The sequence below is a fragment of the Leishmania mexicana genome, chromosome 27 (genome assembly GCF_000234665.1).
Source record: "Leishmania mexicana MHOM/GT/2001/U1103 complete genome, chromosome 27".
In the NCBI taxonomy this organism is placed as follows: Eukaryota; Euglenozoa; class Kinetoplastea; order Trypanosomatida; family Trypanosomatidae; genus Leishmania; species Leishmania mexicana.
In genome coordinates, this window is record NC_018331.1 from 694,568 (window position 1) to 710,780 (window position 16,213).

Here is a 16,213-nt window from a genome sequence, read left to right on the forward strand (position 1 = left end):
ACGCCGTTCGCCGCCAGTAAGCCAGGTGGCGCTTCCTCAAATTTGTCGAAGGTCTGTGTGGCATCCGGCGCAGCCCGGAATGCAAGGCCACGGATGCAGCTCGACTGTGTGGGTGTCGCGTGCGTTTCATGGGATCTCTTCGCTTTCTTTGGTGGCTTTGCGTCCCGTCCCACCCGCCCCCGAAAAATAAAAATAAAGACACAGAAAAGGAAAAGCCACAAGTCAGACGGAGTAGTCCAGGTGGTCTCTATTCAGGTAGGCGAAAGGGAGGGGGCTAATGCGCACCCCGCCCCGCACCCCCCCCCGAACACACCACCACCCACAGCAAAGACGACGACGACGACGCACACCAATGTGAGTGGCGCGGTCTGCCCTGCGAGCCATTCACCGGCTCCCATGCCCAGATCTGCTACTGTCGCGAGAGGGAGGGAGGAAGGGAGAGAGAGGGAGATGAGCGCTGGGTGCCTCACCGCACATCCCGCTGATGTCGTCGTTGTGGGCGTGGTCTTTCCGCTGTCGCGGCATCAAGTGACGGTGTTGCTGGAAGTGGAAAGGTTCTCTCTAGTGGTGGAAACAGGGGCAATAAAACCGCCAGCGCGTGCTGGGCGTACGACTCCTGATAAAACATCGAATCAACGAGCAAGTTGGCAGAAAGCACACACAGCAACAAGAAGCGGGGCGGCCCACGACCACGGCCTCGCCGCACGCCTTCCGCAGCGACGCACATGCGGAGTAGAGAACCCTGAGAAGACACCCAAACGCCAGCGCGCGCGAGCAGACACACACCAGTGTGTGCACACCGCAAACATCACCCTCCCCCCCCACACACACACTTCTGTCCGCTAGCGATACACGCACGGCGCCGCGGCAACCCACGTGATCGCCACTCACAACGTCCCCTGACAAGCATGCGCGAGAAGGGAGACGTGAACCGAAGGTGCGAGGACAACGAACAGAAGAGGTCTGCCCCCGCCCCCTCTCTCTCTCATCCACCTGCGCTGTCGCTGCTAAGCGCGCATCCAAGCATCGAGGGCATTGATGAAGGGCAAGCCTACAGATTCACCAAGTAGCACGCAACACCGTTGAGCGCCGCCTTGGTCGCCTCCGCCTCGCCGGCGCACTTCACACGCAGCGAGAAGATCCTCGTGTGGCGCTCTGCGTCCGCATAGACTGGGATGACAACACTTTGACTGGAGTGCTTCACCTTCCCCACTGGCACCCAGCTGACCGCGATGTCTACACTGAGCTGCACGCAGGACGGTGAGTTGCCCTGCACAGTCGTGAGGCAGCCGTCGCCCGTGAGCGCCGCGCCCTGCATCACCAGACTCTTCGCCGCCACCTTGATTGTGACGCTCCCGTGCGTCACATTGTTCATTGTGGCTTCCAAGACAAGATCCGTGAGGGGCGCCTTTGCCACCCGCGCCGTATGCTGCCGCAGCGCGTTGAAAAAGGTCTGCGGCCGCAGTAGCGATGAGAGGTCGTACGTCGCCGTCGTGCTGAACGGCGCCTTCGCGAGGTCGCGCGTCGTGTTGTACTTGCGCCACAGCAGCGCGAGCCACATCTTTGCCTCCTGTGGACCGTCCATGCGGTCCAGCCAGCGGCTTGGCATACGACCACTCATCAGCTCGGTCGCCTCCGCACGCACCTCCGCGTCAGGGATGATGGTCCCCTCCGCCACGCCGTGCAACGTATCAAAGAAGGCTGACAGGTCCTTGATGAGGGCGGTGAGCAAGTTCACCTCGCTGATGAAGAAGATCTCCATCGGCTCTGGGTCACGCGTGGGACTCGACACCGTCTGCGGAACGCCATTCGCCGCAATGCCACTGCCCTTCCACACCTCCATCACTTGCCTCAGCCGCTCTCGCCACTTCTCGCCGCTCGTCTCCGCCGTGCTTTCCTTCTTGCAAAGCTCACGGAGCGACTCGCGCGTGGCGTGTGCCGCGTCCTCCTGCACGGTGCGGTCCGCGTTGTCGCACATGCAGAGCAGTGCCGGCGGGTCGACGTCGGGCATGTTCGCCTGCAGCACTGCCACCATCTTGTCGTGGTCGCCGGCGTGCGCGGCCGTCACGCCGGAAAACAGTGGCGACGTCTCCTTGAACAGCACGCCCTCGTTGAAGTACGTCTGGATGAGGAGCTGCAGCACCCTCTCATCCTCCGCGTTCTCGAGGCGGCCGCCGTAGAGACAGGTTTCGAGAAAGCCAGTGAGCGTCACCCAGTCAAGCTGCGGCTCCTTTGCCAAGCTTGTCAGCACATTCGTCGCCGCCTTCAGGTCAGCCGGCGAGAACTCATAGCATTGGGACCAGCCCTGCGGCACATATGTCCGGCGCTCCTGCACCACAGCGTGGAACCAGGCGAGTCCGAAGAGAAGTCGCGCGCCGGCGTGCGACTGTGCCGCGAGAAACGCGCCGTCCCAGAGGCTGTAGGTGCGCAGCAGGTTCTGCTTCACCCCTGGCGGCGCCTCCACAGTAACTTTGTTCGACATGCGCAACAGCACGCTGGGAAAGAGGTCGTGCGGCTCGGTGGTGAGGAGGAGGCGGAAGCTCGTGTTCGGCGGGGGCATCGAGCACAGCTCGTTCTCGAGCACGGAGGCCCAGTCCAGAACGAGGTGGAGGTTCTTGAGCAGCAGCCAGTCGCCCTGCACGGCGCAGCGCCGCACCAGCTGCAGCGCGTTGTCTGTCTGGCCACCACCAAGTGCAAGCTGCACAAAGCGCTCCTTGCCCACGAGTTGCGTTGCCACATCCTGTATCTCCATGCTCGGGTCGGCGCCACTCGAGGTGATCAGCAGAATCGGGGCGGTAGCGCTGTTGCTGAGGATCGTACTCTCGAGGGATATAACAGGGGCTAGCGACGCCAGCTCCAGCTTGCGCAGGATGATCTGCAGCGCGGTGGCGGACGCACGGTCCGGACGGAATGTGTTGATCCACAGCAGCCTCTCCATGTCTGACACAGCCGCGCTCGCGTCCATGTTGCTGCCCGCGGCACGTGGCCCCAACTCGCGCTCCGGTGTGGCGTGGTTCATGACGGCGGCCCACCGACTCGGGTCGAGCACGTGCCACTTCTCCGCCAGTGCCTGTCCGGCCGCGCTGGAGACGATGCTGGCGTACTTGATCCTGCTTGAAGGCGGCGCCCACTTCGGCAACTGCAAGTCCTTGCCCGCCTTCACGTTGGTGATGGTCCCCACCAGCGCGCCCCACAGATCCTGCGGATACTCGGCTGGCCAGAGACCGTGCAGGACGTGGAGCCCGAAGGCGATGCGGTCCTTTTTGAGGAGTCCGCGCGCCACGCTGTGGAAGCAGGTCTTGGTGAAGCTCGCGATGAGAGCCTGCACCTTTGCCCCCGCCTCGTCGTCGCCTTGGTAGGTCTTGAGCGTCTGCGTGAAGAGGGTGATGTAGTCGTTGATACCGTACTGGTACATGTGGTTGAGCATCTCCATGTCGCGAACGATGAAGAAGAGAAGAGCCCCATGGTGCGCGAAGGGGCGGTACACCTCGCGCTTCTCATCCAGCTCCACCTGCAGCTCGTGCGAGCGCGCGAGGGACTGTTGGATATTGTAGGCTTGCACCTTAACCTCGTTGAGGGACTTGATGAGCTTCGTGTTCTCGAGCAAGTCACCCTGCGACTCCGCGAGGTCGCTGAGAAGACGCTCCTCCAGTTTACTGAGCTGCAGCTGCAAACTCTCCTCATCTTTGAGCAGCTCCACCTTTTGCTTCTCCAGCTCTGGCCGCTCCTGTTGCAGCGTGACTCCAAGAAGCTGGTCTTCGAGGCCGAGGCTCGTCACGGAGAAGTTCACCTCCGTCACCAGAGCCGCGGCACTGGGGGACAGTCGCAGCTCCGACTGCCGCGAGAAGAGCATGATTCGGAAGTTGTCATGCCACTCCACTGTTTTGTTGCCCACCTGCACCACTCGCTTCGCGCCAGCAGGCATGAGGTCGCGGCGCAGGACGGTGTAGAGCAGAGGCGCGATGTCGGCCACCTCCGTGACGATCAGCGTCTTCCCGAAGCGGATGGCAAGCTCAAGCGTGTGTGTGAAGCGTTCATCGTGCAGTGAAACCGTTTCGACAACGGTGTTCGCCCTCTTCAGGTGCTCCAGCATCCACTCAACCGCCTTACTCGCCGGGTCGACGACGAGCGGCGTCTGCTCCGCGTCCAGCATGACCACCGCGTTCTCCAGACTGAGTCCATCCGCCGACAGACCCTCGGACTTGTACTGGAGGAGGTCCCCTTCGGTTCGAAGGAAGTGCGTCACCTCAACAACATCTGGGAAGCCCAGCCGGTCGCACCACATCTTCAGAAAGCGGTGCCGGCCGTCCTCCGTCTCCTGGGCAAGGTAGGTCAGGAAGGCGGCGGCGACCAGGGCACGCTTCGGCATCGTGTTGTTCACCTCCAGGATCGCGGCCGCCTCGGTGGCCCATCGACCCTTCTCGCCATTCAACTTGTCCAGTAGGCTTTTCGCCTTCGCCAGTTCCTCCTCGGCAGCCTGCAGCTTACCTCTGAGCCGCTCTGCCTCCTTACACTTCTCAGAGAAGCCCTCACGCAGCTCCTTCACTTTCGTATCGATTTTCTTCAGCCTCTTCTGCAGATGCTCGAGCTTGGCGGCGCCGTCTTTCTGGTTCGTCTCCAGCTGCTCCAGCTGCTGCGTCAGAGGTGAGATGCGCTCCATGATGGCTGAGTACTCCACCATCGCCTTGACCCACTCCGCCATCGGCGCCGCGGCCACCGAGGCGCGCTGAATGGTTTCGGCCTTGAAGAAGGAGGCGCGGTCGCGCAGCAGCTTCTCGACGCGGCGGCGGATGTCGGGGGTCATGTTCTTGACCTCGAAGTCGAGAATACGCTGCTTCGCACCACGCTCACCGAGGAACTGTCGCATCGACTGCCACGAGACATCGTTCACACCGAGCAACGCTAGGACGCCCTCGAGAACGACGCGGATCGCCTCCGGCGGGGATAGCAAGGAGCGGATCTCGTTGAGCTGCTCGCTGCGGATGGTGCTGATGGCGTCGCGCGCGGCTTCCATCATTGGCTTAATACTCCCAAGCTCCTCCTCCACCTGTCCGCGACTCTTCGCAATGTACGTCTGCTCTTCCTTGAGATGCTCCTGCAGGGTGGCCGCCTCGTCACGCTGCTCCTGGGACTCCTCCATGCTGGACTGGATCTCGTTCAGCGCCTTGTCCGCCGCCTTCTGCATCCTCTCGACATCCTTCTTCTTCTCCGCGACGTCCCTCTTTACCTTTTCCACACTCTCCTCGGCCTCCTTCAGCTTCACTAAGCCGGCCTCCAGCCGCCCCATCTTATCCTTGCTGGAGCTGCTCTTCCTGGCTAGGATGGCGCGGAATGTTTTGAGCAGCACCTGCACAGCATGCGGAGTGGAGCGGACACCCATGCCTTCGTGAATGGCGTTGATCTCGCGGTGCACGTGGAAGCCTTTGTTCGTCGGGTTCGATTCGAGCGCGGCGATTTCGTCCGCCAGATATGTCTTGCAGATTGTCTTGGTCATGTCACCACTCCACGTCCCCATCCACAGCAGCTCACACTTGCTCATGAGGGCTGGGTTGGAATGCAGACGAATCATGAAGAGCTCGTGACGGTGGTCCATGATGAGGGCTATGCGCAGGTTGCGCTGCAGCCGCTCCACAAAGTAGGCGTAAATCGCCCCCATGTGACCATCGTTGGCCGCGTCGTCACGCATCGATGAGAACATTGTCTCCATCTCCTCTTGTGTGAACAGCCCTGGGACCTCGCCGCTGCTTAGCAGGCTGTTCACATACTCCAGAAACGCCGCGTTGACAATGTTGTGATCCTCGATGAGGAGGACCAGCGGCGTATTCTGCACCGTGGCGCGCTGGATGAAGCCGCGGAGGTCAAGCCGGAATTGCTTGAGGTTGTAGTCGTGCGTCATGTTCAGCGATACCACCTCGCGCCGTTGCTGGTGCGCCGCCAGAAGCACGGCGTTGCGCCGCCCGACACCGGTGCTGCCAACCAAGATGAGGTGGCCGCCCGGGCGGGCCAGCACTCGGTCGACGTAGGTCACCCAGCACAAGATTTCCGGGATGAGAGGGACGTGGAGCTCCTTGAACTCGCGGCTGTACTGCAGCAGTCCGCGCTCTGCCTCGTCCCGCACGTCGCTGTACCTCTTCTGCACTAGCTTGAGCACCGCACGGCAGCTCGTCGCCGCCGCGGCAGAAGTTTTGCCAGCCGCGTCACCACCGCCACTCCTGTTGGCTCTCGCACCATCGCCAGTCTTCCTGCCCTCGTCATCGCCAGCGACGGTCGTCGGTAGCGCCTGCTCGTCAGTCTCAGCCACGGCGGCGGCACCGTTCTCCGGGTCAAACCAAGTGACGAACATCGTGGTGAAGCGATCCTCCTTTGCCGGCATCGCGTAGCCGATAGTGGCAAGCTGCTCCGAGAAGGTCCGCAGCGCCTGTCTACGGTCCTCGGCGCTCGGGAGGCAGTCGGTAAAGATGCGGCTGGCCTCGTAGGCGAGCACCGCCGGCAGCGTGGTGCGGGTGTCGATGTGGTAGAGGAGTACGTTGGTGACCCACTTGGTAAGGTGGCGGGGGCTGAAGGAGAAGTGCGCGTACTCCTCACCCTCAAACTGGCGACGCACCTTGTCGTATACCTGCAGCATGAAGTGCGCCAGCTGCGTGCCCTTTTCATAGTCTTTACCTTGGCCAATGTTCGTCTGCCGCAACAGACTCGCCCAGTACGTGGCGTACACCTGCACAAGGCTCGTCTTGGATGGGTAGGATACGGTCACGATGCTGGCGAGCGCCAGTAGCCGCGGTGTAACCGGGTAACGGCCGGCCGATGGAGTAGGGTTCATGCTGGCGACGATCTGCACGCGTTCAACCCCTACCCACTCGAGGTCCTGGTTGTAGAAGCCGTTGTAGAGGATAAGCTGCTGCAAAAAGGAGTGCAGCTCCACGGTGCCGTACCTGTCCGCCTTCGGCAGATTCACGCTCTTGAGAATGATGACGAGCCGCTCCCCTTCGCGCGGACGGTACATGGGCCCGGCATTGGTGTTTGCCAAGACGCACGCCTGCTCGATCTTCTGAATGACGTGCGTGGAGTCCGTCTGTGCGCTGCAGTTGATCGTCGTCGTGCGCAATGTTGGCCGGGTGGAGAAGACATAGCCGAGCAAGGCGCCCTTCCCGCACCCCTCCGGCCCAACAACGAAAAACGGTTTGCAGCTGCTATCATCCAAGAGCGGCTGCAGCGTGGAGACGAGCCGCTTTACCTCCACCGTCTGCACCACTGGTGGGCGGCCCGCCAGCAGCTCGGCCGGGGTCACCGGGGTCGAGAGGTCTGCCGTAAACTCCACAGCGCGCTTGAGCGTGTCGTCCCAGTAGGAGTCGAACGGGCGGCTGTCGGAGCAGGGCTTCTGCCCCATTGTGGTGTAGATCCAGCCCGCCAGCTTCGCCGCGCTGCTGGCATTCAGGCATCCGCACAGGCCGCGCACCAGCGAGTACGCGAAGTCCTGCACATTCCTGGCTAGCATCACGTGCAGCAGACACGTCTGCAGCAGGCCCATGCGCGTCGTGGCAACAGGGAAGTCATTTAGTCGCTGCGCCTCGTCGACAGCGGCAAAGACATACTTGAGGATGAGTGGCTGTACCACCCTCTTTGTATGCACTGACTTGAACGCCATGCCAGACTCCACCACCGCCTCCAGCTGCACGTCCTTCTCGGAGAAGAAGAGCACACCCATGCGCGACACCGTCGCCGGTGACGCATACTCGAGGCTGTGCGTCTCGAAGATAAAGTTCACGTTGGCGCCAAACTGGATACGCACGCCGTTCGGCATCGTCAGCAGCTTGTTATCATCCAGCACCGAGTTGAGAGACTCAATCCACTCCGGGTCGATGTCGCCATCGCACAGCACCCACGGTCGCGCCTCCTTCGGCTGCTTCACAACGTCGCGCGCCGCCGCCGTCAGGACGCCGTCGTGCCACTCCCGTGTATCAGCGTCCATGTAGCCGAGCAAGCAACGCCGCGTCATCGCCTTGGGGTTCATGACGTGCATGGGCACCTCAATCTGCATCGTCTGAAGAGCCTTGCGAAGGATGCTGAGCAGGGTACTCTTGCCGCTGCCGCTGGGGCCCACCAGCACCACTCCCGTGCGCTGCTGCAGCGCCTCGTACAGCTGAAGTACCTTCTTCTGCTGTGCGGGAATCGGCTGCAGGCCCAGTGCTTTGACCGCACTTGCCACCGCCACCTCCAGCTCTTTGTAAGTGATGTCCCGCGACTCCACGCCGGGGAAGATGTCGCGCAGCAGTCCTTGAAAGACTCGCGCGTCGTCGAAGGTGAGCTTGCTGATGGTGTTGATGTTCAGGGACTGCAAGATGAGCTCCTCCTCAATCGACCGAGTTGCTGCGGCGCCGGCGTTCTCCTTCCTCCAGCGCTGCAGCAGCGTACCGCCGAGTCGCAGCACTGCCTTCAGCGGACGCAGGCCCCAGTCGTAGTGCTGCTGTCGACTCATGAGCTGCCCAGAGAGGCGGTAGAGCGCAACAATGCTCTTGGCCAGCGCCCGCGCATGCGTGAACCCCTCGGAGAAGAGCACCGTCGACGTGATGAGCTCGTTGTCGGGCACGCTCATCGCCACCTCGCGGAAGAGCTGCTTTAGGTTGTCCGGCAGTCGCGTCCGACCGCCGTAGCCTTTTCCAGCAGGGTTCAACGTCACGAAGATGCCCGCATTCGTGTTCACCGTGATTTCACTGTTCAGCAGCATGCAACTCGGCTCCTTGTTCTTGAGGGCCTGCTGAATGACCTGGATCATCTGTGAGATGGCGGAAAGCTGATCGAGCTTGAGGCGGTTGAACTCGTCGAAGCAGCCCCACGCGCCGCACTTGACAATGCCGAGGAAGATTCGCCCCATCGCCTTAAAGTCGATGCCCTCGTCGCAGTTGAAGACAAGCACCTGGCGACCCATCGCTGAGCCAAGTGCCTTCACAGACTCTGTCTTGCCGGTGCCCGCGGGCCCGTAGGGGTTGCCGCCGTAGCCCAGGTCCATGCCCTTTGTGAGGACGAGGTAGCAGCGGTCCGTCAGCGGCGTGTACACCAGCTTCGCCGCGTTGCCTTGGTACTCGTACGCGTAGTCGAACTGCGTGTCGGCCATGTGGACGGTGCAGCGGTGCGTGCCATCCGTAGACATGCGGTACCGCAACTGCTTCTTCCACCACCACTCGTCCACACGGCGGACGTTGCGCTTCATGAGGAGCTCGACAACCTCAATGTTGTGAATCGTGTCGAGGATAAGCGCCTTCACTTTCAGCACCTGCAACGCGTCCAGCTCTGGTGTCATGGCGACGAGTCCGTCGAGCCGACGACGGAGCGACGTCAGCAGCTCGTTGAGGGACTGCGCAGCGATCGCCTTCTCGGCTTCGCGGGCGAAGTGCACGCCCTGCGCGACCTGAAGGATTTGCGAGGGATAGGTGAGGACACTGTCCTTTGTGGTCGCGTCTGGCTGCTTGACGCAGCTGGTGAGCAGCTCGTGCAGTGTGTCCTGCATGCTCGCATCCAGTGCCAGAAGCCAGTCTTCCACATCACTGCCTGTAATCGCCACCGGCCTGCGCAGCGCCACCTCCTCTCCATCGGCGCTAATCATGTGTGTGATGCTGGTGTTGTCGCTGCTGAAGGTGACGGCGTGGATGCCCATAAAGAGTTTCTTGAGATGTACCTGAATTACAGACGGGTTCTGGCTGTGGCCGAGCATCTCAAGAAGGTCCTCGTCGCTGATGAAGTAGAAGCGCGGCAGCTTGCCACGCTTCGCCTCCAGGAACTCCATGAGGGACTTTTGGCACCGCTCCGTCTGCTCGAGGATGCCCTTCAGCTTCTCATTCACGTCCGTCTGGTTTACCAAAGACATCACACGCGGATCCGCCTCGACCTCGCGCAAGATGCCGACGAACTCCTTGTCCACACGTTTGAAGCGGGCCTGCTCGTGAGGCAACGCGCCGCGGGCAAAGATCGGCTCCAGATACGCCCACCGACGCTGAATGCTGTTCAGCAACGTGAGGCTCTGCGAGAGAGAAGCAAGCTTCGATTCCCAACCAGACGCCTCGTCGGCGAAGTGCACAAAGAACGGGCTGTCCTTGAGCGAGTTCACGAGGGCCTGGTTGTCGCTGACCTGCGTCATAATCTCCTTCCAGTCCGTAATGAGGCGCACCTTGCTGGCGCTCTCTGTCGGTGCCGTGAGGCTGAAAACAGCCTCGAGCGCCCACTTTCGCATGTCCTGCAGCGCCTCCCGCAGCTGGATCTCGCCGTACGCGCGGGCGTGCAGGTGCTTCAGCTCCCCCTCCTTTTCCAGAAGCTCCGAGTAGTGGTCGAGAATCACGCCGAACGTGAGGCTTGTGCTGGTCGTCTCCTTGGGTATGCTGAGGAGGCGAAACATTTCGTTCCAGTGCTCCGTCATCCACCCCTCGCCGCGAACAAACTTCAGGAGCGGTATCGCATTCGCCCAGTCCGAGATCATGTTCAGCAGATAGACCGCGATGGGGTTGTTGGCGCTGTTAGCTGTGTTCGTCGCGTTGCCGCTGTCCTTGTTCGACTTCCTCCTCTTGCCCTCCTCGGCCTCGTCCCCCGCGGCCGCGGTGTTGCTCTCCTTCATCTTCTCGAGCTTTGTTCGCCACTCCTTGCAGAAGTCCTCGAACTGAAACGTATGCGCGCGGAACGTGAGCCAGTCCTCAGCGCGCAGCTTCTCGAGCTCCGCCTCGAAGGTGTCGTAGAGCGACCACATGGCACTCGTCGCCTGCACGTCCTTCTTAGTGTCCCGCAGCACTCCAAAGACCGGCTTCACCTGCCCAAAGAACTCGCACTTTGACTCCAGCTCCTTCGCCTGGAGCTCGAGGTCAGCCAAGTCATGCAGCTGATCCTTGAGGGATAGCAGCACTTTGTGAATGACCTTGGTTTCCTTGCCCAGAAAGGCCTGCATCAGCTGCGCCTTCTGCCGCTTCCACCCGTCAGCGAAACGCTGCTCATCCTTCAGGAAGCGCTGAATGAGGCTGTTGAGGGAGACGCGCATCTTCGATACCGCAGCCTCCATCACCTTCGTGTGAGATGCCATCGCGTCCTTCATGTGGTCCCAGCGGGTGCGGGTGGCGCCTATGTCGATGGAGGTGCCGACGTGGTTGCGCAGCTCCTTGTTCTGCTCCAGCACCTCCTCCAGCTTCTTCTCGTAGATGCTTACTTGCTCCAGCGACTCCCTGTAGCGCTTATTGGCCTCTCCGACCTCGTCCATCGTCGTTGGTTGCCGCTCCACAATGTTTGACACGCCCAGTACAAATTCGTCGATATCATTCAGCGAGGTTTGGATGTGGCGGCGTATTCCGTTCAGGAGGGCCTCCTCCAGGCGATGCAGATGCTCCTCGATGCTCGCGCGCACCGGAACGGTGCTGATGGCAAAACAGTCAATCTTCATGACGTCCTCGATCTTGCCTATCTTCTCCCGGTGCTCCTCCACAGTATGAAAGCCCTGGCTGATCTTCCCGGCCATCTTCTCCATCCACGCATCCGCAATCGTGTCCAGGTGAGGCGAGCCGTTGATGCCGCACAGACCGACGACAATGTGCGAGCGAAACGCTTTGCGGACGCGGTTGAGCTTCGCGAAGAGCTCCATCGCCTTCATGTGCACTGTGAGGATGCGGTCGTTGTTGGTGAGCGGCATCAAAGGGTACATCTCATACGGCGTGCTCGCGTCCTGCCGCTTGGGCTGCAATCCGCGGAAGCGCAGCGGCACGCTGACAAACTCGCGTAGTTTGACGTAGTAGGCCTCGCGGATGGCCTCCAAGCTGGGCTTGAAGTGCACAATACCCTGCCTCAGTACCAGCTCCACCTTGAACTCCGTCATCTCCTCATGCAACCTCTCCAAGCCGCGGCGATACTGGTACTCGAGGGCCTTGTAGATCTGCCCATCCCAATACCGGCGCCAGTCGTCGTGGTCAGACAGGTGCTGCCTCGCGAGGAAATCCTCCATCCTGCTGCGCAGGTCGTCGACGGTGATGCGCCACTGCTCCATGTGCGAGGTAAGGTCGACGCCCATGAGGGCCATCACATGCTGGCCGAACTCCTCGTGAAAACGGCGGACCTGCCGGTTGGCGTTGCTGAGGGCCTCAATTGTGTTCTGGAAGCGCAGATTCGCGCCTTCAAGTTCTTGGTAATTCGCAACGGCCACAGCCCTCGTGGCGGCGTCGTCATACAGCAACTGCAACATACTCTTTTCTATGGCAGGAAGAAGCATCCGGCGCGTGCACGGGAGAATCTGCGCAATCACGGTGTTGTGGTTGGCGACGCACTGCTGTGTGCGCAGTGCTGCGGCACAGAGGTGCTCACAGGCGCAAATCGTGCTCTCGGTGCGGCTGCTCAGCCGCCAGAGCTGCGACGCCGTCGCCGACTTACCTTGCGCCGCGCTGTTTCCGCGATCCCCAGTGCCGCCACGGTGCCGTTCCGGGTCCTGTCGCACCTCGACATCGTTCAGCCACGCCCGCACGTTGCGCACCTCCTGCATGAACTGGCGCAGTGACAGGTGCACTGTGCACGTCAGCAGGTACGGTCGTTGCTGCTGCAGTTGTGCATCCTGAACCTTGGACACCATAACGGCATCTCGAAGCTCGAGCATCCTCTTTGCAGTCGATTCCACCGACGCACACCAGTCCTCCATGATGACCGCCTCCTCCTGAGCTGCCTTGCGGATCAGCTCGCGCGCGTGGGCCGTCACTTTCTCCGTGAGCACATCCGTGGAGCCAAACACCTTGGCCGCCTCCTCCGGCACCATCACGCACTCCGCCACGCACCCTTTCGCCGCACGCAGCTTCTGCAGCGGCGTCGTCGCGCGCCGGCCGTTGTTCTCAAACCGCGCGTACACGCGATTCAGCTGCTCGACAAGGTACGCGGCAACGCCGTCCATCTCTCGAGTCACAGCACTGCGCACCTCGCAGAGGCGCAGCAGCGAGCGGTGCTTCCGCAGAAGACGCAGCTGCACGTCCGAAGCTGGAGATTGAAAGAGTTGCTTCACGCGGTTCCGCAGGGCGGGCTCGGCAAAAGAGAACTCCTTCTCAAACTGCCCAACCCGTGACTCCCACGCTGTGGCCGACACACCGCGCATGTCGACAGCATTCACCTCCGCGAAGATGTGCTCTGGATGCAGAGTGGCCGGAATCGCCTCACCCAGTGCTTGCATGCTCGCAAGCGTCTCACGAATCCGCAGCACCGTGTGCAGGCGCTGCGCAAAGGCGTCGAAGCTCTCGTCGTGGAACATGTGCCCCTCCCAGCCGACCCAGTCCTGCCGCACCAACTGCGATACCGTCCTGTTCCACTGCTTGCACAGGTCAACAGCGCAGCTCAGCTCCTCGACAGGCATCCGCCATGGTGCTCGCCAGTCGGGGCTGTACAGTTCCACCTGGCCACGCAGGTACTCCCTCACGTCACCGAAGACGATGCTCAGCAATGACAACGTCGTGACCTTGATGCGGTCTGTGTTCGCGGCGCGGTTTTCGTTCCAGTAATGGGCCAGTGCACGGTGTACCATGCGCAGCGCCTCGGGAGCCTCGGCAAGGTTGAATGCCCTAGAACGCCACGCGGCTGGTAGTTCGGCCTCGACAGAGGTGCCGGCATTCGACGCGAGTGCCTGTGCCCACACGCGGGTCTCGATCCACACCTTCGCCAGCGCCCCTTCTGGCAGCTTCAGCGAGCTGTGCGAGTTTTGCCACATCGAGTCACCCCGGCTGCGGAAAGCCCTACCATTCGTAGTGGACCTCGGCGCCGCGGCCGCCGCCTTATCCTCCAATTCCGAAGCGCGAGAGCGGTGGGGCGCATGCGCACCGTCAGCCGCATCGCCAAGCGGCTCGGCTTCGTCATCCGTGTCGCCGTCGGCATTAGCGGTCACCGTGACCGTCGAAGTGGCAGATCCCACGTCCTCCTCAACGGGCAAGGCAGTCTTCGAAAACGCTTTCACGCAGATCGCGCCTTGCAGCACAACGTCGCAGCGGGTCCCCTGAGGGCACAGAAGGGACGGAAACTGCACAATGGCGCGTGCGCCCTGCTTTGACTCTGCCACGACATCGTGGTAGAGCATCTCTACCATCTCCGCCACACCAGGAGCGTTTGGCAGTGCATCCACACTCGCGCTGCCATCGTCGTCCTTGCCTGGATCACTGCCTACGTCCAACGACACACCCGATTTGCGCAGCAGTTTTGCGAAGGAGACACTCTTGTCCGCCAACTTCCCAAACTGTGTCTCTTTATCCTCGCCGGTGAGTCGCACTGAGGCAACGCGGCTGCCAGTGACATCGCGCACAAGCGCGCTGCATAGTGCCTGCACCTCCAGCTCTAGTCTGGTATCGGGCCCAAGAGGCGAAAAAGAGACCAGCAACCAACCGTCACCGCGCCGAGACTGTACATGGCCACAACGGATGTGGAAGTGGCGCTGCGCGGTGCTGACGAGCTGCGACTCAATTGAGAGAAGGCCTGACATGTGCGTATCCGACGGCCCGCCGGATTATCGTTGTTGTTGTTGTTTTCCTACGCGTCACTGTGTGTGTGTGTGGGTGTGTGTGCGTCGCCTCTCGCGAGACTGCCCGCCGTCTGCGCCGTCTCAAACGGGAGAGAACCGCAATAAGAAAAAATAATAATAATAATCGTTCAAACGAAAAAAAACGAAAACCGCAAGTGAGGAAGGAAAATGCACACACGAGAGGGCAGCACACACACACGCGCGCGCACGTGCATATCGTCTCTGCCTCCCCTCTCTCCCTCTGCCCTGCCCTGCCCTCTCTCTCTCTTCACGTCCCGGCGCACGGTCGACGGTGTCTGTGAGGCAAGAGAGGAAGTGAGGAGGACGCAAATGGCGGCGGAACGGATACGAGAAAGAAAAAAATTTCTTTTATATAGAGCGCAGCAGCGATGTCGTCACGCCTGCTACGCGTCAAGGCACAGAGAGTGCGAAGGACTTTGCCTAAGGGACGCAGGAGGACACAGGGACGTACACGTACACGTACACACACACACAGCGCACGGCTACCACAGTGCTCCACCCGCGCAGAAGACGATGATGAAAACGCAGAGAGGGGGGTGGGGGGGGGAGTGTCAGCGGTGTGATGGATAAAGGAGATGGCGATGGTTGGTTGCTGATGTAGCTTCGCTACTTGCACGTACACGAACGCATGCACACACGCACGAGCGACCACTTGAGGGCCGCGTGTAATGGCAGCGTGGGGAAGCCCAAATGAAAAAAAAGAGAGGGGCAGGGGAGGGGTGGGTAGAAGACGGCGTTGTGAATGTGGATGCGCCACCGCGTGTGCACTCAGATGGAGTGCACGCCAGCATATAGATATATATATATATACATATATACACATACGTATATATATATATGTAGTCCCGTAGAGGGCAAAGGAAATGGCGGCAGCCGCAGAAATGAGGGAGGAGAGGAGGAGACACACATCAGAAGAGTGGAGAAGGGGGGCAGGGAGGGGTAAACAGGGAAGCTGCGCATGCCTGACAAAACTCGAGAGAGAGCACCTGTCCAGGTTCTCCTGCCCTACTCACAAGTCATCATCAAATGTGAAGACGTTTATGTTTGTGTCGTTGCGTGTGCGGTCGCCTACATGACCGCAAGCACACTGCACTCAGCTTCAGCTGCAACAGAAGCACCACCTTAGCTTGTAGAAGACCTGATGTATCCATTGCTGACACCGTTCTAATCATCAAGAGCACCATAACGGAAGCCTCAGCACAGGTATGCACACATACACCCACTTGACATAGCCAACCTCGATGGGTTCGATCGACCTTACGAGGAAAGGAAAAAGGGGAGAGTCAGCTAACGCAGAGGCATCCGTGTGATGGAGGACAAGGGGAGGATCAACAAGAACGACCGCCTTTTGTTGTTGGTTTCGGGTTCACTGCACAACATCTACACAAAAAAAACGCATCGCCGCCAGTGTCGCATCCCCCCTCCTCCCCCCCCCCATACACACACCCGCCTACGCACCTTCATGCGATCGCTCTCGCTTGACCCCTGCGGTACTCCCTCTCCCTCTGTCTTTATTTGCCCCTGTTTTCCGGTCTCTCTCCTCACGCGCCAACTCTGTGAAGTTGTGGCGTCGGTTTTGCAAGGCGAACGATAACACGAAGCCAACGGAGGGGGAGGGGAGGGGAGGGGAGGGGAGGGGAGAGACAAGGAGAGCGCTCGAGAGGTGACAAGTCACACGCAGAGGGCCGT

At 60.8% G+C, this 16,213-nt stretch overlaps 1 protein-coding gene across 1 annotated transcript; it reads right to left on the reverse strand.

Annotated features, from left to right (window-relative positions):
* Positions 1–1,051: 1,051 nt before the first annotated feature.
* LMXM_27_1750 (putative dynein heavy chain) lies at positions 1,052–14,464 on the reverse strand (the record flags this gene model as incomplete). Its single annotated transcript, XM_003876698.1, has 1 exon — positions 1,052–14,464. The coding sequence occupies one exon, from the start codon at positions 14,462–14,464 to the stop codon at positions 1,052–1,054; it is 13,413 nt and encodes a 4,470-aa protein (XP_003876747.1).
* Positions 14,465–16,213: the final 1,749 nt, after the last annotated feature.